At 45.4% G+C, this 25,728-nt stretch overlaps 1 protein-coding gene across 1 annotated transcript in view; it reads right to left on the bottom strand.

Moving 5' to 3' along the window:
* dachd (dachshund d) overlaps positions 1 to 25,728 on the bottom strand; it is an 85,813-nt gene that overhangs the window by 32,757 nt on the left and 27,328 nt on the right. The window contains exons 2-3 of the mRNA XM_079170045.1: positions 12,391 to 12,506; positions 5,981 to 6,133 (exon numbers count right to left, since the gene is read on the bottom strand). Of these exons, the coding sequence (XP_079026171.1) occupies positions 5,981 to 6,133; positions 12,391 to 12,506 (269 nt within the window). The remainder of the gene's footprint in view (positions 1 to 5,980; positions 6,134 to 12,390; positions 12,507 to 25,728) is intronic.

The following is a 25,728-nucleotide window of genomic DNA, read 5'->3' as shown; positions in this document are numbered from 1 at the left end:
CTATTATTTTATTTTTTTCCCCCCACTGTAATTTCATTCGTACACACTGTCATCTTCATGTGTTATTTATCTGTTGGGCGCGGAGCACATTGACTCACTGGTATGATCCAAAATGGTACAAATGCTATCCAGCAGAGCAGTAAACACTCCAGTAATTAGTGCACGGTCTCCAGGCTGACTCCACTCAGCTCTGCGGCACGGCCAAGCGCGGACCCCATATAGAGAGGAGCCTAGTTATGCATTGATCTCGGAAAATTAAGGCTAACTGCCCCAGATTGCGCCGTCTTGATGTACCTTCTGGATGAGCGGTGTACTAGACTTGTATTGTTTGTAGGGTAAACAGGATGATTTCGGACTCGCTGTGCTTTAGAATGAATGCGTCCTGAATAATTAACGCCGCCGCTCCCCCTTCCAGTGTTTGTTATCTGTGTGACCGCAAACGTAAAAAAACAAAACACTGATGATGAGGAAAATATGGTTTTAACAAGTCAATAATGGCGAGAGCAACGAGACCGGCCCTAATCAATGGGGCTGCAACGTTTGCAAACAAGGACTTGAATTATAACGCCAATAATTGATCCCCCCCCCCCTCCTTCGTATGATGTCATTGCTTATCGATTGCTTCCTGCCAGTGAGGGATGATGGGAAGTTTCAGTTTGTTTTTTGCTATGACTTTAGCCCCCCCCCCCTTCTCCTTTCTCTATTTGAAATTTGCAAGCTGTAGCACCAGCTTAACCAAAAAGGATTAAGTCCCATACCCAACTGAGAACACAGATAATGCTCAGTAATTGGTAAAAAATGAAGATGAATGGGACAGCTAGATAAGGACCAATTAGCTGCTGGGAGTGTACAGCTGTGGTCTCCTCACAGAGCGCTCTCAGGGGCCAAGGCCCCCTCTTTCCGTCTCACACGAGCACGCACGTACACACGGATGCGTGCGTGCACACACACATAGCGGGCACGCAAACATACAAGCGCGAGGGTGGGGCTTGCAGAAATTAGCCTGATGACCCTGGGAAGAGAGAATGATGCTTCCTCATCATCTCGCACAGAACCCCCCCAACCCCCCCCCCCCCCCCCCTTCTCTCAACTCTCAGTCAGGCAACACTCCAGGTACCTGTCACCAGCCGTCCAGCTTCAGCCTCCAGCATGTGGCTCGCCACTCCTGGTTGGGGCACAGACGGGCCTGGATGGAAGCCACAGATGTGAGACAAAAGGGCTTTCAGGTTTTTTGGAGGAGTGCTTATAGGGCTTAGTAACGGTGTTTGGGATTAATTAAAAACGTACGTTACAAAGAAAAAACACGGAAAGTTAGCGATGGCGGCTTTTTGCATCCTCCCCTTTCACTCGTCTGTCGGCGAGTCGTTCGGTCGGCGTGTCGCGGCATCAGCTGGCCGATGACAGCGGAATTCCCATATCTAATTACAAACAGGATTTCAGCTCCATTAGAGCTGTGTGGTGAGGACTCAGATGAGTGGCAGGGCAGCACCCAGTGGCCAAAGAGAGACAGAGGGCGGAAGATGGGGAGGCATGTGAGACAGAGTTAAAAAAAAAAAGAAGAGAAAAACAAGAAAGAAAGACAAGGCTGAGCACCGCCTTATCTTTTCTTCCCACTCCTTTTCTGCAGGTCGGAGAAAGACTTTATTTTCCTTCCGCTGCAGAAAAAAAGAAGAAGCAATTCCTTCTCTTGGAATTGGCAGGTGTTTGTTAGTGGGCAGCTGACAATATTTTCTCTCCCAGTAATGAAGGTTGTGGCTGGGGTCAATGCACTGGGAGGGAGCGGCGGGGCTGTTTATCCCCCTAAAGGCCCAGCGCCACACGTGTTTTGCTTGGTCTGTGATCTGTAATTGTGGCATTTCCTGAGAGGCGCGGGGAACAATCCACATTGTGCTTTGAGAGGGCTCCCCCTGCCCAACTACAGGGTGTGAGGGGAGAATCAAAGAAAGACACACACACACACACACACACTCTCATTCTATCTCTCTTTCCCATGTATCTCTCTCTCTCTCACTATCTTCTTATCTGTCTCTCTCTCAGTCACTCCCCCCCCCCCCCTCTCACTCAGGGTGGTTGGTTATTTTGGCTGAGAGTTGAACTGGCTGTTTTTTTCTCTTCTTTATTCTTCTTCCTTATAATTAATAACATTGATGCAAACAGGAAGGTCTAATTGTGATGAATATTTAATGCGAGGGAGAAACATTAGCCTGTTCAATTTACATCAACACAAAGATGGCGACGGGCAATCCAACTCTACAAACAGAACAGAGTGTCCTTCACCGGCTGGCTCGGCTGTGCTCTCGCTTTAAAGCTCCTCACAAAGATCTGCTTCAGACAAACACTGAGATGAGGCACCTGTACTTTAGCCCCGAGGAGCTTTTACTTTAATTTTTTCTCTCTCTCCAATGGCTTTATGTAGAAGCTCTCTCTGATTAAATGCATCTATGTCCCTTAGTAGGCATTATCATCCTCATTATCATATTGTGGCTGGTAACATCATTTGTGTAAGTAAACACATCCGTTTGTGTGCGTCTTAGTTTAAGCTGGGTGATTATAGAAAAACAAACTCCAGTCCGTTTCCTCAAGAGCAGCTGTGTCTGATGAAAAAACAAAAACATGCATGAAGTCATAGCCTAGTCAGCACTGTGATCAACAGTCGGGTCCAGTCCCAACAAAGCCACGGCCAAAACCAGCTCCGTGCTGTATCAGTCAGTGATTTATGTCTTTTGGTTTGCTATTGGGTGAATGGGCTCCAGAGCTGGACATATTAGGCAATCACACTCACAAAACACGAGTGAGACACTTATGGAACAATTCTGTAATTCACTTCTTGTGAAATAACAAAAATCAAAAGTCAAAAAATAAACATGTGAGTGGAAGGATGACGAAGGCAGCACACTGCTGGCTGCGCTCCGTGGCCCCGGCGGTGCCGAGCGAGGGGCCATATTTCTCCAGCGTATTATCGGGATGACTCCTGCTGGCCACCCTGTCACAGGAGAGTGCTTGATATAAACAAGAGATTGCTGCGACACCCGGCAATCAATATTAGGATGGCTTCAGTACCAAACATCATTTGTCTCGGCGACCATTCCTTTGACCAAACGAAGCATTAATTCAAATCATAAATCTGAGCTGATTTAAATCCGAGGAGAGCGAGAGGGAGAGAGAGAGGGAGAGAGAGAGAGGCCCCTGTCTGACTGCCTGCCCCTAATGATTTATTTTCTACATTTCTGCGAGCGAGAGATTTGTCCATACTCGCTGACAGGTCACCTTCAAACGCCAGTGGCAGACTGTTCATCACCATGCAGACGAGCATCTCATCGCTGCGAGTAAATATTAAAGGAAAAAGAATCCAATTGATTGTGGATGGGGCCGAGAGGCGTCGCTGCCATATATTTCACTCAGAGAGCTAATGCTGTGGCCCCCGTGCACCCGCACCTAGAGCTGCTCCCCCTTGCCAGAATTATGATTCTACCGGGAGCCTGTGTGGCTGGCTGTGGGCTCAAGGTTGCAATTTAAATTGTAAAAAGATAAAACAGTTTCTTATTAGCTCCATTGCCACAGCCTTGCTGTTGGTACTCGCATTTATCTTTATTTCCGTGACCTCGTATTCATTTTTATTTATTTTTTACATACCCCATTCTCTTGGAGTGATGACCTCACACTTTATGAATTCTGCATTGTTAAATCTGCTTAGAAATGCATCCTGTTTTCATCTCACACGCCATAAGCTCGGCAGTGTCAAGTGTTACTGATGAAATGCATTCAGGAGCCGAGCCATTTATTACAGTAAGTGAATCAAAACCTCCATTTAGCAACCAAAGCTATGGGGATTACATTTGGTTTATAATTTGGTATGGGCTCATGAATCCGCACTAACATACATTATCATTCTCTTTAATACACTAAGTGGTTCCGTGTGATATTGGGAAAATCCTTCTGCTTTTTGGGGCTAATAATTAATTGAAATGGCACAGAGTGAAAAAAACCAATGCTCTCACAGCAATTCAATTAGACCTTGTTAAAAGCGGATAGCTTTGGGAAACTGTGTTCAGAGTTTCACTTAGCTATTAACAATTTCATTATTTTGATTTTTTTCTCTCTATCTTTTCAACACAAACGTGTAACACTTCACGAGAAAACAAGACTTACATCACCGCGCTGGATAATTACAGTGCATGCAAACTGTGTATTAAGAGTACAGCGGTGGAGACAGTCATGTCTTTGGTTTGTGTGGGATGATTCATCATCTCTGGCAAAGACGGTTCGTTTTTTTTGAGTTATGCATGGTATGTAAAAAGCCACATGACAAAGTGCAACTGAATTTGGTGGAGAGACAAAGAACGAGTGATAAGCTTTTGGTAGTGGTCCGAAGAAATAGCGTGACATATTTATAAAGCGCTCTACATTTTGTTACTGTTGAACCATGACTCGTATAAGCAACTGACCCTTCGATTGGGCCACGTCCACGACAAACGCGAAGCAAATGACAAATCCAGCGTTGAGATCCTCCTCCACCACAGACGTCCTGACGTTGATTTTAGCCGTAGGTGTTCACCCTGAGTGCTCCGATATCTCATATTGACACAGAGACCAGACGAAACTATGTTTGTAAATGTATCAACCATATGATAGAAATATTCGACGCTGCCGTATTTACGCCTATATGATGTTATTTTGAGTGTTGATGGAGCAGTTACAATGTTAGCAATGTTAGCAGATCTTGCGGAGAGAACTAACAAGGCATGAATTCTTTTTACAAATCGGCATCATAATGTAGTTATTCCGGCATCGCTTTTATCCGTTTATTGCAGTTAAATCTCAGCTAAATTGTTTTGGGTTGATACAGCTGTAGTGAACCAGCCGACATGTGGCCTGCTGGACAAAACACCAAACGCCTCCGGATGATGTTATGACCTAGACACAATGCCGTTAAGTTTACCTGGATATCTGGGACTTCCACAAGAAAATGTGCTTCGCGTTTGGCGTGAACATAACATAAGTCCCGGCCCTCGAACGCAGACCAGCCAATCATAGCGTAGCACGGTCCCGCTCCGACCGAGGTCCGACGACCATCCGTCTCTGCTCTGCGGACTCTCATGCAGTCGTTTCAGATCATTTTCAATTTGGAACTCGTCATTGTTAAATGATGTGGAACAGTGAAACTCCGGAGAGGTTGGAAGGAGATACACATTTCTACAATGTTACGTTTCTACGTAGAAAGCTAACATTAGCAGTTATCACATAATGAACTAGCGTTAGCACTTCTAAGCTACGCTAGCTACTGAATGTGTACACATACTGCTTTTTAATGATTGTAACAGTGAATAAAGACCTACCTGCTTTACAGGAACACTTTTGCTCCTTCATTTTATTGATATCTGTCTCAATCACCAGGTGGTTCACTTTTACACTGATCTGTAGCTTTAGCTTCTATCTTTATCTTTCTGACCTGTTTTCACTGATGAATCAGTTTCACATATTGTAGACCCTTATGTCTGCTTCTCTCTGATATCTCTTTTTTGTTTATTCCAAAAATTAGAACATATTTATTCAGAGAGTGCAGTTAGTGACAGTGTGGGCTCCATGGTAGCTCTGACAGCGTGACGGCGTTCTAGGCAAATCTTTCAGTACAGGCCACACCTACTTCAGCCTACACAGATTGTCCCCATTTCAAATTTGAGCAGTTATCTATATTGTATATACATTGTATATTGTATTGTAAGTATTTTAAAGTTAAAGTAATGTATTGTTTTATGATATGTGCCCTACCATTGTCCAATAATGGGTTGTCAAAATCTTGCAAGTGGCCGTATTAATAAAAACCCTTCAACTTAGGTCTTTGAATCCTCCGAGTGTGCGTCTAAAAGGCGATGTGAATGCATTAACATCCTAATGTGTGTGTGTGTGTTTGTGTCTGCACATCAGACAGTTTCCAACATGCATTTGCCTTCCGTTCATGCGAGTGCGAACGTGTCCTCACCGACGCTGGAGCTGAGGTCTCCATTCTCTCCGTCGACCCCATGGTGGTTGGTGTTGCCGTGGTAGCCGCTCATCGCCTCCAGCTTGATCTTCTTGACCTTCATGGCCTCTGCGATGGCTGCGTTGGCAGCTGCTGCCGCCGCCGCTGTCAGGCCTGGAGAGAGGAGGCAGGAGAGACGAGACAGAGCACTTACAGACCACGCACTACATGTCTGCTGGGGCTGAGCTGCTGCACCTGCAAAACCTCTCTGAAAAAGCTGCCCTGGCAAGGGAAAGGGAAAAACACAAAGAAAAAGGACTTTTGAAATAATAAAACAATGAATAATTTTATACACTACGGAGAATAAGAGCCTATGAGATCACAGCTTGGTTTTTCATCTTCTGACAGGGAGATATCTTCACAGCAGGTTATCATGCTGATGGGATGTGTGTGTGTGTGTGTGTGTGTGTGTGTGTGTGTGTGTGTGTGTGTTTGAAGGAATATGATTTGTGTGAATGTTGGTCATTGCTCACCGCTACATTGATGTATTTGTGCCATGATGGGAACAGATGCAGTCAATATAACGGTGCATGATGCAGGCACTTTGTATGTACAACATATAATAGACTCGTATTCGTACATATAATAGAGGAACAGTCATACAGAGTGAGACAAGGGGGGTGGGGGGGGGGGGGGGGGGGGGTCAGGGAGAGAAAAGGTGAGACAGAAAGCGAGAAAGCTTCAATACATGTGAACAAACAGAGAGAGGGAGCTGTGTCCTAACAATCTCCTTATCGAGGGTGTGATAGCGTCTAATGTATTCAACAGATCTAATCGCCTTGAATAATGCCTAACATTATTCAAGTATTCAAATTCCTCACAGCTATATAGTGTAGTGTCTCATAATAACACGGCTCTTCTGAGAGTCGAGGCCAGTCATCAAGCAGAACGGAAAACTTTAAAGAATGTGCCGAGGATTCAAGGTTGTTTTTTTTAATCGAACACTTGTAAACGTCTTTGAGTACATTCAACACTTGGAAGGCCACGTGTGGAAATTAGCTAATGCTCTAAAAAAAAGAGAGAAAAAAGTCAAGGAATGTATGCAATTCAATACCGTCACTATTGCTTTCTCAAAGGCAAAACCCAATGTACTCAGGAAATGAATGAGGCGACAGATAAAAAGACCCTTTTGGGGATAGGGGCACCACACAATCCAATGAAAAGGGAGGATAGATTATAGCATAACATGGAGACTTTTTAGTGGCCAAATAAAACGTGAAAACTACTCTGGCAGTGTGACCTGTGCACTTACAATACAGCAATTCATTAATCAGTGTGCAGCACTTCAAACATTTTGACAACATGCCAAATCTCTCTGAGCATTCTACACGGAGTCTTCAGGCCCGAGGCTGCTGTTTTTCATCTGCACACTAAATGACTATTGACATCACATTTTAAATGGTCATTCACGTTTCCGCGTCCGTCTGTAAACACGCGCTGGAACAGCAGTGTGCGTCCGCCCTGATCGCAATGGACTCCATGTGATTGATGCAGTGAGTCTGAGATTACGTGCGTATGCCGAGCACACTGCAGAGATCATAAAGCACTGGTTTGTCATTGTGGTATTTCCAGGGTTCTGGCTAACGTGACTGAAATGTTTATTCATGAGGCCGCTCTCAAACAGCAGGGACAGATAGCGCTAAAGCTCCTCTAGGCCCCGGTGTGTCTCAGGAGAGTCCCCCGACTCCTTCCCGCCCAACCTCCGGCAACAAAATCAAAGATGCACGGCGAGGGGAGGGAAAAAAAAGAAAAAGATATGCGCCTATTAGCGGAATCAGTCATATCCACAACACTGTATATCACCTGCCCTCTTTACAGCAGGGCCGCTGTGTACTGGATACGCGGGTTCACTAGACGCAGAACAAGACGACGTCGGCGTTTATCATCACAGAGCTGTCTCGTCTCCGTGATGGGACTCAAGAGCGGCTATTAGCCAAGGGAGGGGGAGGGGGAGTACAAGGTGGGGTAGAAATCGAACATGTGGCTCTATTAGATACACGGGCGCGAAACGTGCACACGCCAGAGATGCGCCGGCCCGGCCCCCCCCCCCCCTCATCCCAACAAGCTGATAGGCAGATGGCGAGAGTCACTCTGAGCCTCTGACATGGAGGTGCATATAATTTAAAGCCTTGTTTGCATCTTAAAATACATCAGCACCATATTGACGTACAGTATACATCATGTCACAGAGGGCCCTCTCGTTTGCAACGGGGCCCCGGCTGCTGTTCAATATGCATGGGCAGAACATGCAGGGGGGGGGGGGGGGGCCATTGCCTCATAAGAAGGTGATACTTCTCCACATAATGAATGTGGCCTCTGCCCAGTCTGAAGGTCAGCCTTCATTTGTGTATAATGGGCAAGAGTCAACTGTTTTCCAAATGAGACGTATGCAGAACAGACCGCCGAGTAAATATTGAAATCACCTCTGGGCTGTTTGTGTGATAAATTCCCCCCACAAATCAGGTGCCGCTCAAGAGGAGTGCCGCAGTGGAGCTTTTTCCGACGCTCTCCAACTTTGGCTGTGAGAGGCTGGTGGTTTATTGCACTGCAGCCTGCGTGTCCTCGCGCGCTTCCTTGGACTATATTTAACACAAACAAATGGTAACAAGAAAAGAAAAGAGAGAGAGAGAAAAAAGAAGAAGAAATGAATCCGTGACGAAGAAGGTGACAGGTTTTGATCAAATACGCATGGAGTAAATAAAATGCTACGGAATTGATTTTCACACACGGCGAAACACACGGAATGATCGCTTTTCCGTTTTTTCCATTCATCATCCCTCCCGGCCTGTCTTTGACTAAGTGACACCCTCCATGAATTGAAATCTTTGTTCTGATAATTGTTCCATTTGGGGCGGATCAATTGTCATATCCCGATGACGAACAGCCCCGATGCAGTGGCTGTAATAAGGAAGCCGGGGAGACGCTGGCGCCCAGCAACAAGTCCATTAAGCTACTGGAAGTCTGAACGTCAACAAGACCAATCCCGCTCAGTGCTAATCTGCATTCATTACTATGCAAACAAAACAATCCTGCCTCGTATATTCTTTCAAAGTCACCTTTAGATTCAGACCCCCCCCCTCACATAGACGCGAGTCAGAGTCCTCCGGTGCACAAAACCAACAGCGCGGCCGCATGTAGAGGGCCACACCAGCCCGACAAGAGGAAGAGGAGCATTTGGACAAATAGGAGAATAGCATGGCACTGTCACATGGGGAGCACAAAACAGCAAATAACAGAGACAAGGTCTGATGGTAGCCCTTGGAGCAGCTGTCATATTAAATAATAATGAAGGATCTATTAATATGCAAAGGAAGCAGCAGCCGACTGGCTTAACGCTGTCATGCCTCTGCATATTGTCAGGATCTTCATCATTAATTAACATGCTAGCTGCCCCATACCTGCGCCAATGTCAGAACATTCTTACAACAAACACCTCGATGCCTGTGCCCTCCGCAACCAACTCCTATAATTAAATTAAAATCAGATTAACTTCGCACCAGCACCCCAAACACTGACTTTTAGGACTTTCTCTAGCGGAAAAGGAAAAAAAAGACAATAAGCCGAGTTTATCTGTTGTGTTTCTGTTCCGGCCTGGACAACGATGGAAAACACACTTTTATTTATCGGGGCAAGCGGGATAAGCGTTACTCCATGTCAATGAGCGAGGCATATCATTTTATGCATGGGCTGGTGGTGATGACAAACTGGAGAGTGTGTGTGTGTGTGTGTGTGGAAACAACGTGACTCTTAGGTACACCGCGCCACTTGAACTGTGCTATCCACATCATGAGAAATTTAGTATCAATTACGCAGCGCGCTAACCTTATGACGAGCGGGCAGGCCGAGGGGGGGGGGGGGCCGAGGCACAAAGAAGTGACACTAAATTACCTGCCGCACACACTAGATCTATTTTAAAGAGGGCTTGAAGTGGCACCGGATTAGATGATCCACTCCAGAAGCTGACGTGCTAATTGTACATCAAAAGAACATAAATATTACAATATGTCTCCCAGAGAGTCAGCTCTCTGAGGCAGCGGAGACCCGCACACATACTTGTACAGTAGGAGCCAGACAGCATTAGGAAATATTGGTTTTTATATCAGGATGCACCCCCGGTTAGATGTAGGTGACATTCATTTCTCTAATGGTAAACGCAGTGCTCTTGCGTTATTCAAAAGGTTGAAGCCCGTGTCCGGGACATAAATGAGTTATATTGAAGCTGCTGCTTAAGTAGTGGCCAGAGTGTGAGTGGAGGCCCTCTCCACTTTAAAGGAGATGTCATCTCAGTGTGGTGTCAGTCCGCTGCAAAAATAATCCGATTTGGGGGGGCTCAATCTGCCTGTAATGCATCAGCAACTGGAAAGGCTCCAGCACCGCCCCCCATCTCTCCCTGAGGGCATGAACGCAAGCATGCAGGCACTAGCACATTCACACACACACACATACATATATATATATATATATATATGAAGGTATTTCCCTTAAATGGAAAGCTAAGCATATTAAGATGTCCTTTTTCTAAATGGAGCCGGTGTCAAGGGCAAAGATACATATGTTAACAGTGTGTTTCACACAGGCCTCTCTGGTCCTGTTACAGTGAGGAGAAGACATCTTTCCACTGTGTGGAATATGCTTGAATATTGATTTGAATCTTAGAATGATTTCTGTCAATGTCTAATATGTAACAAAAGAAATAAAGAAAATCAGCGAAGAACGCAAACGATGGCCGTCCAGCGCCTATCACGAGGTGAGACCTCTGGCTAAGATCTGCGCTACGATCAGACACTCCTGAGAGCCGGAGCGCCAGCGTAGTACGTTTGCAAATGTTAACACCAGGAGAGAAAGGACGGAGAACTAAAGATTTCAGGGAGTGTCCCGCTCCTTCTCTGCAGTGTTAGAGTGCTGCTGAAGCCGACTCATCTGAAACATGAACTAATATGACATGACATGATAGTGTAACTAGTTAAGACAGTTTCTCAACGTCGCCTTTTCTTCTTTTTTTATCATCAATCAGTACGTTTGGACATGACAGGGAGATCAATTAGTCGCCTACTTAGATGCCAACTTATGTGTGGTCAATTATACTCCATTATGACTCCGTCGAGATCTCTAACTTCCTTGACGTTCGATGCTTAATGCCGTAATCAAAAACAATAAATGGTTTTTAATTATAATACAGAAACTGATGGAGAAGTTCTGTCTCGCCACAGTTGAGAAGCTCAAGGCCGTTATGAGAATGCCGAAAAAACTCAATTATTTTATCTCTGCCCCCCCCACACCCCCGAATAGGCTGACTAAATGTCAAGATCATAGAGTCCCTCTGGGCTGAAAGGGGGATGATATCAAAAGGCTTTTCTGTTGCTTTATGTTCCACTAAATAACATGGGTCCCTCTCATCATTGTCCTTCTCTGTGTTCACTGCGGCCCCTTTAAGTTTGTCTTCCATACTGCCAGTGACCACCTCGCCCTGTTCCCACAGTTCAAAGCGCTGGCCTGTGAGCCTCCATTGTACTGAGTCACAACGCCGGCCCGATCTGTGCTTAATACTGAATTTCAAAACCCGTCGCAGGCGCTGCATGTTGCTGGGGAAAGAGAATAAAAACACACACTTCCAGACTGGATAACAAGAACAAGTCTGTTAAAACTGTTATACGGCCAAGATCGCCGAGGAACAACCAGCTGCGGTGTTTAATCTCTTTGCAGTTAATAGCTGGTTAAATGCGTACTGTACACCGCATGAGCATTCAAAGAGCTCCGTTCGACAACGCAATATCGTTAAAAGACGTCGAGAGGGAGAGGCGGAATATGCAAATCGGAGCACTTACAGCCGCCGACATCAAAGCAGTCGCAGTGAAGCCCGGCCACAAATAGAACAAAAGCACTGGTTGCAACAAGACTCGGCCCAAAGGGGTACGTTAGGGCACGGGCGCGCTTGTTGTTGATTCTTGTGGCGATAAACTCGCTTTAGCATCATCACTGCCTATGTACATATACCAGTCGAGTGGATTTAATCGCACTAATTAGAATGCACTCCGGGGCGAAAAATGCAACATCTACTGGAATAATCTGAGAGAAAAGATCTCCACTCCAATTTATTCTCGCCCCCCCCCCCTCCTCTTGGTTTCCGGCGGGTTGAGCACGAGGATCTGTTTTTGGTAAACGAGCGAGAGGCTGGTGTCTGGTGGTTCGAGTGCATGTGTCACTTTGGACTGGTTGCCATTTGAAAGGACGAGCTGCAGGGAGGCCACTGGTGGGGAGGCTGCATGTGTGTGTGTGTGTGTGTGTGACAGAGAGGAAGGGGGAGACAGGACAGACCCAGACAGTTGGAGTTAAGAGCCTCAGCGGCTGTGACAGAGAGGACCGTGCCGTACCTGTGGGTGGGATCATGCCGGGGGACATGAGGCCGGGGACCGAGTGGGGCATGATGTGGGGGTTCTCCAGCGATGTCACACTCTGGGACCTCTTCGGAGGTCGGCCCGGTCTGGAGCTGAAACACACGGCAGAGAAGGGGTGAGAGACGGAGGAGGAGGAGGAGACTGGCGGGGGGGTTGTGGGGTGTTAACATTTGGAGCACTCCAGAATGCAATTCCATTCCAAAGAGCTAACATGTACTGTAAATACATTTCTTTTCAAGGACAGTTGCTTTCTGCAGCTCAATATAATAGACCTCCATAACTAATTAGATTACACGGTGAATTCATTTCCTTTATTGAAGATCAACCACTTTTTGATGCATAATTCATAACCCGTACCTCGTTACCTGTTCCCCCGTATTAATATCCCCACACTGTTTGAATTGCCTCGTTTGCATATGCTAAAATCCGGCCGCGCGGCCCTCGGCCTGGAAATTACATGTTAACTTGTTATAATTATTGCAGTCAGGCCACTATTGATTTATGAGACTTTTAAAAACCAAATATGTGTAGTTCTGGTAATGAATGATATTTTAAGGTTCTTCAGGAAATTAAAAGGCAATGGCTGCCTTAGGAAATGTTCTGCTTGCTTGATTTAATGCGCGCCTTAGCTGGAAGGTGGTGTGACAGAGTGATTCAGACCTGTTGGACGGTTTCTGATGGGGGAGTTTTATTACACCAAACGAGGGGCACAGATCCAGCCGTGATAAATGACCGTGCCACCTTACTGTGCAGGGAGAAAAGGGCCTTCAAAGCAGATACACCCCTGACTCTCCACACATCTTACTCGTTCACTTATTAATACAGCTTCGAGTTGCAATCAATACCTACTTTGCTGGCTTATAGTTACAAAGAAAAGCCTACAGGGTATGAAAAAAGAAAAAAAAAACAGCAATAAGCAGTATAATGAGGGGGCCAAGATGCCGGAGAGGTATGTTCTTTATGAACAAGGAGCTGGGTGTCTCGGCTGAAGATGAATTATGGCGACTTGACACAGGTGACATATTGGCTTCATACATTATTTCACATACAATAGTCCATTTTCAAGCTTTACCGGGATACTAAGTTCTCCCTAATATGAGCTGAGTTTAATCCATCTTTAAATCACCAAAGGGCTTCCGTAGTGTGCCGTAACTATGGGAGGGAGCGTACCCGGATAAACAGGAGAAAGGACAGGGCCGGAAATCAAACCTGGGACGTGTTGGATGAGCTTTAAAAAAAACATTCAAGTTCATTTTTATTCTGTTAATAAGGTTTGATGGGGTGTGACAATGTAGAGATGCATCATAGACTGTACATAAGAAGCGGACGTAGTCGTCGTGACCTCATCCGTCGGATTGTGGCCTGACGTTTTGAAGCCTGGAGTTCTGCGATATTGCCGTCGCCATCTTGTATTACGGCCGCCGCCATGTTTTTTTATTTAACCATATTTGGAATGCGGAGGAGTGACGTAGAGAAGTCGTATACGTCTCTGGTAGCGGTAGCGACCTGTCAATCACAGTAAGCCCGCCCTAAAGCCTACTCTGCTTTAAGGTCTATTTGACTCTAAATGGATACAATCTGACTTCTTTTTGCAACCGGAGGAGTCGCCCCCTGCTGGCCAGTAAAGAGAATGCAAGTTTTAAGACACTTGCGTGTTAGCGTCACGCAGCAGAACCGGAGGTTGCCGCCCGAGATACACCGATACCGATGCCGCTGGACCGGGTACCAGTAGGCCGATCTGTTAACGAATACCATTATTCTAATAAATGACAATTCAGTATATTTCTACCGACATATTTTTATGTTCAATTTAGTTGTACAATGTTTAAGTCGAGCCTGATGTTGCATTCCACATAAGAGAATGAGCCCCGTCTTTACCACACAGTGAGGCAAACAGCTTATTAATCACACAATGCAAAGACCGGGTACCGATCCGATACCCTGACCCAGGCATCGGTATCGGGACTGAAGAAGCTGGATTGGTGCATCTCTGTGCCAATGTGCAAGCTGTTGTCCCCACAAACATATCTTTATGGATACTATTATTTTTACTGATCACTCATTAGACACCTAAAACAGTATTTCACTATTTGTTAAATCATTGTTTGTAGGGTTTTGTTTTTTTACTTTGTCTTTTTAGATGACTCATGGGTTTAAAAAAAAAAAAGAATATAAAATAATCAATGCAGCTCAGCTCATGAGCTGTTTTCTTTGAAACAATGATGGCTCATTCAGGACTTTATCAGCCCCGTACGGTATATATATATGAGGCTGTTTGTGTTACAGTACATTTCACTACATCTCCCAAAGGCAGTATCTGCAGAGTGATGCGGCGTGTTACAGCTCAGATAGCACACCGCCTTAGCAGTTGAATTTATTCAGCCGTGTCTTGTGAGGTTTATTTACCTCAGTCCTGCTAATAGAGTGCACTCGCGCTGTCTGTCTGAATGTGCTGACTCTCTCATATGCCGGCTCCGGAGGTTTTAGGTACTAAAAGCAGACCTTCACCCGACTGTGTCCCTTCGGAGGGGAAGATGCAAAAAGTGATAGAAAAGAAGTGGAGAGAGAGAGAGAGAGAGAGAGAGAGAGAGAGAAGGAAAGAGGGAGAAATGAGCACCCGCTCAACTTAGGAACGTCTGGAAATGTAATTCCTATTTCTATAGAAGCACCTCTTTGATCTTATGAGAGGGAGAGATCGCACACAGTTTTGCTGTCATCACTTTCACTTGTACTCCGGCTGAATTATTTATGAAAGACCTCAATAGAGGGTATGTGATGGGTAAAAAGGCTTTTTACCAACAATACTAAAAGCAAAAAGGCCCTCAAACGGACGGCAAAAAAAAAAAAAATGTCACATCAACCTCAGATCATGTCAAAGGGATGTGAACTTGGGTACAAAGAGCCAGTTAAAGTAAAGGTAATGCTTAGATAGGCTGCAAAGAGACTGTGTCCGCGGTGTTTAAAGGGGGAGCGTTTCAGCTGCTCTCTGCACACAGACGACACCGGCCGGCCGTGAACGCGACACACCGACGGTACAGGGAGCTTTGAACCGAGGGAACCTCCGAGCAACAGGGAGGCCTCTCACAAATGAAGGTTAGCGCCTCGTTTCCCTACGAGCCAGCAGCAGCAGGTGTCTGCGGTACAACAGAGCTGCCATCTCCTCTTTTTATTCCATCTTATCACAGCCTTCTGTTTCACGTGGTTTGGCGCGAAGCACTTTAACGACGTCTTATCTAGTTCCTCGAAGCGTGCGCGCTAACGTCCGTCTGCGGATCCGCAGTGGTCGGATCCATCCAGACTAATAAGCCGAGTCCAGAGAGGGACTCAACCTGGCCTGAAACAAAAGAGCCAGGCTATTTATCAAGCAGCAGATGCTGATTCCCTAAATAGACTGGCACAGAAACGTCTCCAAACTAGGCCATTATGGCAACAAAAAAAAGATAGCACAACTGGATTTATGATTGGAATTTTTGGTTCTTCTCATGCCTCGGCCGCTGTTGTCTTCTCTAATCTTCCTCGCCTTCCTTTCATTATGCCTTCTCCAAATCCAAACGTTTCAGAAAATAGGAACGTCTGGGCTTTGAAATGGACTTATTTGGACAATATTATTTCTGTATTGGAGGTCAATCCTGAAAGAATTCTATTCCCTGCTTTATTTATATTTACACTGAAGATATTCAGAGCGCTCATATCTCTGGCTTCAATTAAGGAAACAAAATAGGCCCCTACCAGCTCTGGGCCGGGGCCACAAATATGTTACGCATCTATTCCCTCTATTTTGTGTGTGTGTGTGTGTTTCGCTACCATGGTGAAAAGAAAACAGCGGTGAACTTTCCCTGAACCAGACTTCCTTTAATGGCCCCGGCCGTGTGTTGACCCAGCAGAGTCGGGCTGGAACCTGATACCATCCAACACACTGTGCCGCGCGGGCAATCAGATTACACGGGGCCCGACAATACACTCCGCACGAGTTCCAATTTCAGCGCTGCGATGCAATAAAAGCACAATAATTAAATTCACGTTCTCGCCCCGTTTACAGGAAGCCGACACGAGGTGATGGGCGTAATAAGAGGTATAATATCACGTGAGATATCAGGGGGCGCTTTTCTTATTTTTTAGATCTCATGGCAAAAAAAAAAAAAAAAAAGGAAGAATTCTGACATCTCACTATCAAGACTCTTTTCAGTCGACGGAAGCAGTGACGGAGATCTTATTACCCAGCGCGCCGTTAATGCAGCGATTATGATCCGTTATAAATCAATTGAAGCCACAAATGTAATGTTTAGCCAGAGTGAGTGGATTCAGTTACACACGGAAATCTCCCGCTCCTCCCATCTTCGGATATCTTCAGGAATTCAACCTGATTATGTCAATAGTGACTCGGGTTTGCAGAGAAAGCAGCACAATATTATTTCCTGCTGCGTATGATTGAGCCATTAACCTTTTATCTCGGTCTTTTGTTTGACGTCTCTAAAAGGTAGGGATGAAGATATTTATTCCATTTCCGCCCCGGTCGGCTCAAAACAAGCGAGTGAATCATTCCGTCTGGGGCTTGTGTAAACAAAAGGCCTCTCCAGGTCTCTGCCAATCAGGCCTTATAAAATATTAACCCAATGTCATTGCCCTTTTAAAAATCTCTCACCTAGAATTCCCTAATTGTTCCTTTTCTTTATCTCTCCGGTGCAGAGAGTAAATAAATTAACAAAATAGCTTTTATCGCCCTGAGTAACCTTTTAACTGAAGGATTATCTGGGGTTTATTTTTCATTTCTCTCGCAGCGATAGCAGAGCGCGCCCCATTGATTGGTTCGCCGGGGTGGTGACCAGCCATGAAAACAAGGTCTTATTGATAAAACAAAGCAGCTCCTTACCTGGGTTTTTTTTAAGTGCCAGGTCAGGCAAAAATCGGGAGGCCTCGGACCAGCATAGGGGGCCCCGACTGTGCCGAGTTTATGCTTTAATTCGGTCCAATCAAACACTTTAACAACATGCGAGCGAACTCTCCGGAGAGGTTAACTCTGTTTGTAGAAAGACGGGGATAACATGGCTGTGGAGCATTACCACCAATTTCAAATCCCCACAGATCAGATAGCAGAGGATGAAATGTTTTAACTTGAACTCCACAAATGAGTTGTTTTGGAGACAAGCTGTTTTGTTTCTTCCGCTTTTGAAGGAAGAAGCTGCCTGGTGGCAATTAAAAGGAAGATTGACATGCAAGTAGTGCACAGCCACAGAAGTAAAAAAAGGAGCACATACTGATTTCCCCACTGTGGATTTGTGGTGTTAACACATATGTCTAACTAATTATGTGTTCTCAGTTCTCCGGTTCCCACCTTGATGAGCAGCCTTTTAGCTGCGGAGAACGCCATCGTGTTAGCAAACAGCAGCACAGATAACACACACGCCCATGCAAACTAACAGAGGACGAACCCAGAAGTATTTTTATCAATCATCTACACACACATCTCTGCTTTTTTTAAACTTCGTATAATATTTAACCTTGTTCAAAAACTAATCAGCAACTGTTTGATGATTGATTGAATGATCAACGAATCGTCAAATAGTCGCATGTCTCAAAGATAAATGTCTCTGGTTGGACCCACGTGTGCAGACTTCCTGTTCTTATGCGTGTTGAATGAATGTCTCTGAGTTTGAGTCTGGACGGACAGAACGAGCCATTTGATAATATCACCAGGGGCTCAAGGAAGCTAAGATAAATAAAGATAGCAGGCATTTTCTCCCTTTTTCTCGACTTAACAATTAATGCATCATTTAAAAAAATCATTGTGAGCATATTTGTTAGTTGCAGCCCTCTTTAAAAAAAAGAATAAAACAAAAAACGCCGGAAAATGACAGGAATACATGCTACCTTCAACAAAAAGGGAGGCGAAAAAGAAAAAAGATGATTTATACTTCCTGCTGACCTTGGCAGTCTATTGGTTGTGATGATCGTAATCTCGGAGTCACAGTGTGATACATGGGAATGCATTCACTCATCCATCTTGCTCATGCATCCATCTATCCTCACCCACATCTTGTATCTGTATTTGCATTGAGCCTATTCTTGGATTATCTCAATCAGCTTCCCCCTTGCACCTGTCAAACACCGCCTCGCACAGGTAGCCCCATCGCGCTTATCTGATCGAGATAGCTGGATTACAGCGAGTTTGTGAGTGCGAAGGGAGGAAGAAAGAAAAAAAAAAACACACACACACAACGACGACACTTTTTTATTTATTAGGGATAGGAACAGCTGCATCCCCCCGCAAACTGTGAACCTTTGTTACGGGACAATATATCACAGATCAAATGGTGTGAAATCAAAGGCGAGGAGAGAGTTAGCATCAATCCCACTAAAACCCCTTTTAAAGTGCTGTCTGTGCTCTGATCCCCGTGCGGACTAATGTGCCGGGTTGAGATCAGTGGTAGTTGGGAGAGTTGGTGCCTTCCTGGTGCCTCTGTCTGGGCTCAGGCCTGATTAGAACCACGCTGGGGTGAGACCATCGCAGGGTCTGATGCTGGCGAGGAACGCGCTCCCTCCCTCCCCGTATCACCAAAAAACCACAGCCCGGGCGTCGGGATGAAAAATCGCTGTTACAGTAGCTGCAAAGAGCTTACTCCTGTAATCACATTCTATTAGGGCTGTTTGAAGCCTCTCAGCTGTGAAATGGAATCTGGAGGAAAAAAAAAAAGATCTGAAAAACACGATAAATTGCTGATTATTCCCACGCGTCGTTACTGTTAAAAGCTGATTTCATAATCGCGAGTCCGAGATTGTTTAGTATCACATGGACTCTGATAATGAGTAAGCAGACTCCCTGACATCACGGGAGCTGATGAGGAAAGCCTAATTGGTTGACTTTCTCCATGCCTAATGGATGATTCTCTTAATTAAAAAGATACTGTACCAAATGTTGGGAATCAGATAGCGCTTAAAGTAAATGCTGTTAATCAAATGTATGAGAATGAGCAGTTCCAGGAAAGCCTAAACGAGATCGCTAGATATGATTTTGCTCCAATATTTATTAATTGCGAGTGCCTTTGGTTAGCGGGGGGAAAAAAACAGAACAGGTCTTATCTTCAAAACTGCGAGGAAATTTTCATCTAACCGCTCGCACTGATCTCTCTCCTTTTTTTTCATGAACTGCGATTGCATATGAAACAAGTCTTCAAAACAAGGCTTTAAAAACTTACCCAGTCAGGGTGCCTTTGAGGATATTTAATTAAAATCTAATCCTGCATTCATTAAGGCTCACATAAATTAAGCTGTCATTCATAAGATTTATGGATTCTCATTTGCATATTGCATACAATTCATCAATTACTCAAGTATGAAAGGAGCGCATTTCCCTTGGAGCTGCCTGCTAGCCTGCCAACATTTGAAATGAGAGAAAGAGCACGACTGTCAGGCATTCACTGCAAACTTTTTCCCCACAATGTCTGCGCGCTGATTAATCTCATTTTCTAGGCATCCCTTACAAGATTGTACACAGTCCAGCTGCACTTTTCAATTATTTCTCCTGTCCTCTCGACTAACTTTGAAAGCAGGACGGGCTAAATGTGGACGGGGGGGGGGGGGCTACTTTAGTCTTTATGTATATAACATGTCTTTTTTTTTTTTTGCCAGAGTTATCATAAATTAGAGAGAGGGGCTTTAGAGATCCTAATGGAAAGGAAATGTAGTCGTTTTTATTGCAAATCCCATCAGGCAAATATTCTGCATGCTATAATAGCATATTTCCTGTCACATTTAGAGAGGAACACGTCCAGCAGGCATTCTGACAGAGGGAGAGGGAGAGAAGGGGTGGTGGGGGGGGGGGGGGGGGGGGACGTGGACGGATGAGGACAAGAGAGAAAACAAAAGAGAAGGGGGAGAGAATCTTAGCGCTAAACACATAAAAAAAACTCCCCCTTTTTCTTTCTGGTTTTGGAAGCGAGGCTCTGGGAAACACAGTATGGAGTAAGTGCTTAAACCGAGCCGAGCGTGAACGCATCTAAGATAAAAAGGTCAGGCCAAAAGCAAACAGACCACTCGCGAGGACGAATGGAATTAATTGACTCATTAATATGCATGGCTAATAAAGCTCAAAATCCGAAAAAAACAAAAATCATTGTCAACCATTCGGGGTTTTTTTAATGGCTCTTATTTTCAGCTTGAGAAGAGCTAGTCTACGGGGCGTATCAGTCGTAGGAGGGGTGTGGAGTTCCTCCGCCGAACAGGCTCGGGGTAACCTCGGCGATGTATGCTCATGTCCTCCCCAGCAGACAAAGGCAGAGTTGTTCTGGTGGAGGGATTAATTGAGAATTAATCCCGGTTTCTGGCAGTGGAACAGAACGGCAGTTAGAAGTGAAAGTCATCCTGAAGGGTAGTTAATTGGTTCCCCATAGCAAAAGCTTTGGAGAACAGAAATCAAGCTGCATTTTTCCCCATTAATCCTCCCCATTGTTTTGTGAAATTGTTGTGGAGAGTGACTTCAGATAGAGTCAACAGTTAAGGCTTTTAATTTGCTTTTAATTCCGCCAGTGGGGTGACAATTAACAAACCCCAAAGAACAATGGCTGTGAAAATTATGCGTTCGATTGACTCTCAATGACTCCGGAATCAAAAACCGATAAGCAATTAATACACTGTACTCAACAACTGGTGAGTACCACCAGCATGCTCGATGCGCTCCATCTAGCCCCCCCCCCCCCCCCCCCCCCCCCCTCCCTCCCCTCTCTCTCTCGCCACTAAAGCTTTTGAACTTTGGGAATAGCACCGCCGGATTGTCGGATGTGATTAATTTCAGGTCTAAATGGACACAACAGACAGAAAGGGTGATGTAATCATAACACGAGGAGACGCGGTGACTAACAGCAGAGATGGCGGAGCGAGAGAACGCAGGGAGAAAGGGAGAGAGGGGGGGGGGGGTGTGAAAGATGTGGACAGAGAGACAGCGACGACTCGCAAACACTCTCTGGGTTCAAGCTAAACAGGAAGGCTGCGGTGATTAGCATTAATTGCACTGAGGATTGGAATCCTGTGTGAAACATTAAACAAAAATTATCTACTGTTTATTCGCTTTTTTTTCTTCCCTCCCCCTGATTTTTTTTTTCAATAATTAATGAAAAGTAAATACTTGAAGGAGTCCAAAAAAAAAAATGATCTGGGGAGAAAAAGAAGTGTTTACACAATCAGGAGAAACGTCTCTCTCTCTCTGTATACATGGAAAAGGTTAGGGCTCCAGCCTGGTTCTCACTGCCCCCCCCCCCCCATTAGAAGTAACTGTGTCTGTTCCCCAGAGTGTGGGCCGCTGTGAGAGTGTTTGCATATTTAGATACAAGCAGTCCCTGTTTATGCGGACCCACTCGCCTCTGCTCAAGTTCACTCCGACGCCGGGCCCTGATCAATTTGGCCAGCTGTGCTTTAAACGCTGTTTACAACAATAACACCGCGGCGAACAGAGCAGAGCCTAGCGTGCGAGCTCACGCACACTTCCCGGACGGATGGAGAGGGAGGGGGGGGGGGAGGGAGAGATAGAGAGAGAGAGAGAAAGAGAGAAAAGTTCAGAGGGAGCGCCCAGCCTGCACATTCCCAGACGAGCATTTGTACCGAGTTAAAGACGAATGAAAGTGTGACTCCTCTGCGAGACGCGGAAGAATTGGATTCCGTCTGCGCCTCTGTGATCCTCCCCGGAAGAATCCCACGGCTACGAGCGACGAGAGGAAATAAAACAGACAACTCCAAAAAAAGGGGAGTCCCACCCTGAAGTGGGCCAAATGGAAGGTGGCACATAGCGAGTTACGGGGGCTTTTTCTTCCTGAGTGACTGGCATCGAGCACAAAATATAATGTCGGACTTGCTAAAAAAAAAATAACTATCCTCCCCACGTACATAACAATTGCTTTCGACGAGCAAACAGCTCTGTTTGGGTGAGATGCTGCACTCCTCCAGACTTCAGATTTCTCTTTAAAAGCTTCATAAGAGAAAAAACAACCTGCATTTAAGCCTGGCAGGAGAGCAAATAGGCCTGCTCAGCAGATAGCGGTGAAGCTGCTGGTGTCCCCTCGCTTGATGATATAATTCTTAATGTACAGCCTGACTAGACATAAATCTTACCCAAGCATCACCTCACCTGCATTCTTTTCTCTCTCCCTCTCTCTCATGATGAATTGTTTGCTACATCTCGGAGACTAAAACCCTTCAACCTCTTCAAACCCGGGTTTCTAATAACGCGGAGGTGTTGGGGAGAGGTGACAGCATGATGAATATCACAACAGACAGCTCCAATATGGGACAATTTTACCAGATCAATATCTCGCTGCAATATCAGAGAAAAGGAGCTGATATTAGTCTACACAGTGTATTACAGATGGGGTACATTTCTTCTTCGCTGCACTCCCAGTGAACCTGGACTATATTTCATCCGTGTCAGCGGCGGTTTACGCACTCACAAATGCTCTGGAAACTAATCGAGACGCGGTATATGCCGCGCCAGATGCACGTGCTAAAATAAAGATCCGTATGTGTGCGGGGTGACGCGCCCTGTAACCCACCCCCCCTCTCATTTCGACGCGGCGGACAGAGTTGCAAATAAACTGTGAATCGCATTAGGGGATGTTACAGGCCGTAATTTCTAGTGAGAACAAATGTTTTGTCACATTCTAATAGAGAGATCACGGGTCTCACGAGGGAGACGCTTTCAAGCTTTTGAAAAGCAAAGCTGGGGCGACAAAAAGGGTTTTCACGTTTGAAAAAGAGAAACAAATAGGACAAGTACAGAGTAAAGAGTTCTTTGAGTAAAGAAGCTGGAATAAAGGTGGAAACACTGAATATATGTTGCACAAGTGGCAATTTCCTGTTAGGTATATTAACATGTATTTAAAATTGTGTTGGACACAAAAGTGAGACTAATTGGGTCCGCATTGGAGCCATGCTACACCTCCTTGTCTCACAATATATTCAAACATTTATTTTGGTGTGATTACAACTTTTGTGCTTGATAAAAATCTTGAAAACGTTCAAATAAGTCACAAAAAAGCCTAAATAAAAAATGATTTTAATCAGTCCGCACATCACGTGTCCGTGCGTCATTAGAGGCCCGCCGCTTAATTTGCAGTAAATTATGGTTCAGGGGATTCATCGCAGTACAAACATTTGTTGAGCCCGAGATGAATAAATCAATCACAAACGCTCTCCGACAAATTAACTGACGCCGGCTTTCTTTGTCGAGCTCGTCGCTAAACGCCGTGGTCAAGTAACGTGTGGCGGGAGAAATGGGAAGAGACACCTCTAACTTCCAAGGGAGATGGATGCATATGGGGGGAGGGAGAGAAAGAGAGAGAGAGAGAGAGAGAGAGAGAGAATGACAGAGAGACGTTGCTAACGCTTAATATGGTCCCTCTCCAGGGGGCCGGGGCTGAGGGCCCCTCCGCTGTCAGCTGCAATAGGACCAGCCTTTCTGTGAGTGCCCAAGGTTCCTTAAGGGCAATTAATGGAACACAGTATCCCTTGTGAGGAGAACTTGTCAGAGTTTCATTAGAGACTGATAAACATATAATACATAAGTGTCACACCGTGTGTTTGTGTGTGTGTGTGTGTGTGTGTGTGTGTGTGTGCGCGGCGGAGCAGGATTTCAGGGATTGCAGAACATTCCCACTTATGCACTGACAGTATAAATTCTTTCATGAGGAGGAAGGGGAGGGACACACCGAGACCTGTGGAGCACAGTGTTGGCATCGCGGACAGGAAGTCGATCGCCCGGGCTCTCAGCTTGGCAAACATTGAATCGTATTATACCCTTGAACGGCGATCTGAGCAAAGAAAAAGTCTTCTTGGGTCGATACCTCGCCGAGATATAAAAAGCTGCGCTGGCGCACGGCGTCTCTGTTGTTTCTCTCATCTAGCAGGCCGGGCCCAAATACACAAGTAAGAGAAATACATCACATTCAATTAAAGTCCTCTTTCCAACTGCTACTGAACAAATCAGCCCACAGCTGGGACTCTGGGTCTAGTTCACAAAGTCCTTTTGATCATTCCTGTGGCAGTAAGAGACTGTGGAGTCCCATGGAGTACGGGACCAGGCCGATCTTATTATGATAATTGGGATACATCAACTTCAGATAGCGCTAATGGAGTGAGATTTCAGTGATCAAGAGCGTATATTCCACTGTAGAAGCAAGTTCACTTTTTTTTTTTAGAAGGAGTTATTATGCAATGCTCTGGTTGCGTTCCCAGTGGGCTGCTACCGAGACCGCCGGCACGAGCCAGAGTACACTTTTAGCAGTTTTTTTGGCGATGGAAGCGATGCAACGTTTTGGCGGCGCGGAGAAGAGTCACTGCGGTGAGGTTACACACGAGTGAGTAATTGGTTACCGCAACCGTTTATCGGTTAATCTTCTCTTCTTCTTCATTTCATTTTTTACCCCCCTCTCTTTGACGGAGAAATACCCGAGGTTCGATAATTAAAAACGTGTCAGGTGAGAGTCCAACGTGCTCCCTCGCACTGTATGTTCTCACATTCCCCGCTTTGTTCATCTTATTAACCTCCTCTCCGCTCGCCGCGCCTTTAAATGAAATCTTTAGCCCCTTACATGTGAAATTAAAACTGCCCTCCCTTGAGCGCTTTTAATTATTCTTCTTCGGAAGAAACTTCCACTTTTGTCGGAGCGGCCCTTCTTTCTTCCCAGTCTCTCCCCTCTCCTCACTCCCACTCACTGCCCAGGTCTGTCATGCTTCACTCCTCCCTCCAACCCGTTGCTCCCTCTTTCTTTTTTTTCTTCTTTTTTTCCCTTTCTTTCTTTTCCTCTTCTTCTGCAGGTCTGTTTAATTCTCACCTTGCTCTGCCCTTGTCATCAAGCCGGTGAAGCACAAAGCCAGGAGCAAGGGAGTGTTTACTCATTTCCCCACTACATTACCCCTCCTATTAATCACCGCGTGGAAACTTCTGGACACCGAAACATCTCTGCAGCCCCCCCCCCCCCCCCCCTTCCCCCCCTATGCTAACAGGGCCAACTTTAAAGAACTGGCATTCAGAAAATCCTCTTGTATTATCTTAAAGTTACTAACACAGTCCACTGAGTCCTTGTTTATCTAAGTTAACTCCCCCGAGCCAAGAATGTCATTGTGCTGAAGGGTTCAATGTGTAAAATATTTAAAAAATCTTCACTTTTTTTTCTGCTGTTTTCTGAATGCCTCAAATTATGCCTTTGTGGGAACTAAAGACACTGACGGCTCTTGATGAACGCAGAGCTGAAGTAAACATGGAGTTGGTTGACATTGAAATGCATGACACATTACGTGCACACAGAACAGGCAGAGGTTAGTGTCTCTAAT

The sequence above is a fragment of the Pholis gunnellus genome (genome assembly GCF_910591455.1).
Source record: "Pholis gunnellus genome assembly, chromosome: 12".
NCBI lineage: Eukaryota > Metazoa > Chordata > Actinopteri > Perciformes > Pholidae > Pholis > Pholis gunnellus.
This window is presented reverse-complemented; position numbering and strand designations above follow the sequence as displayed.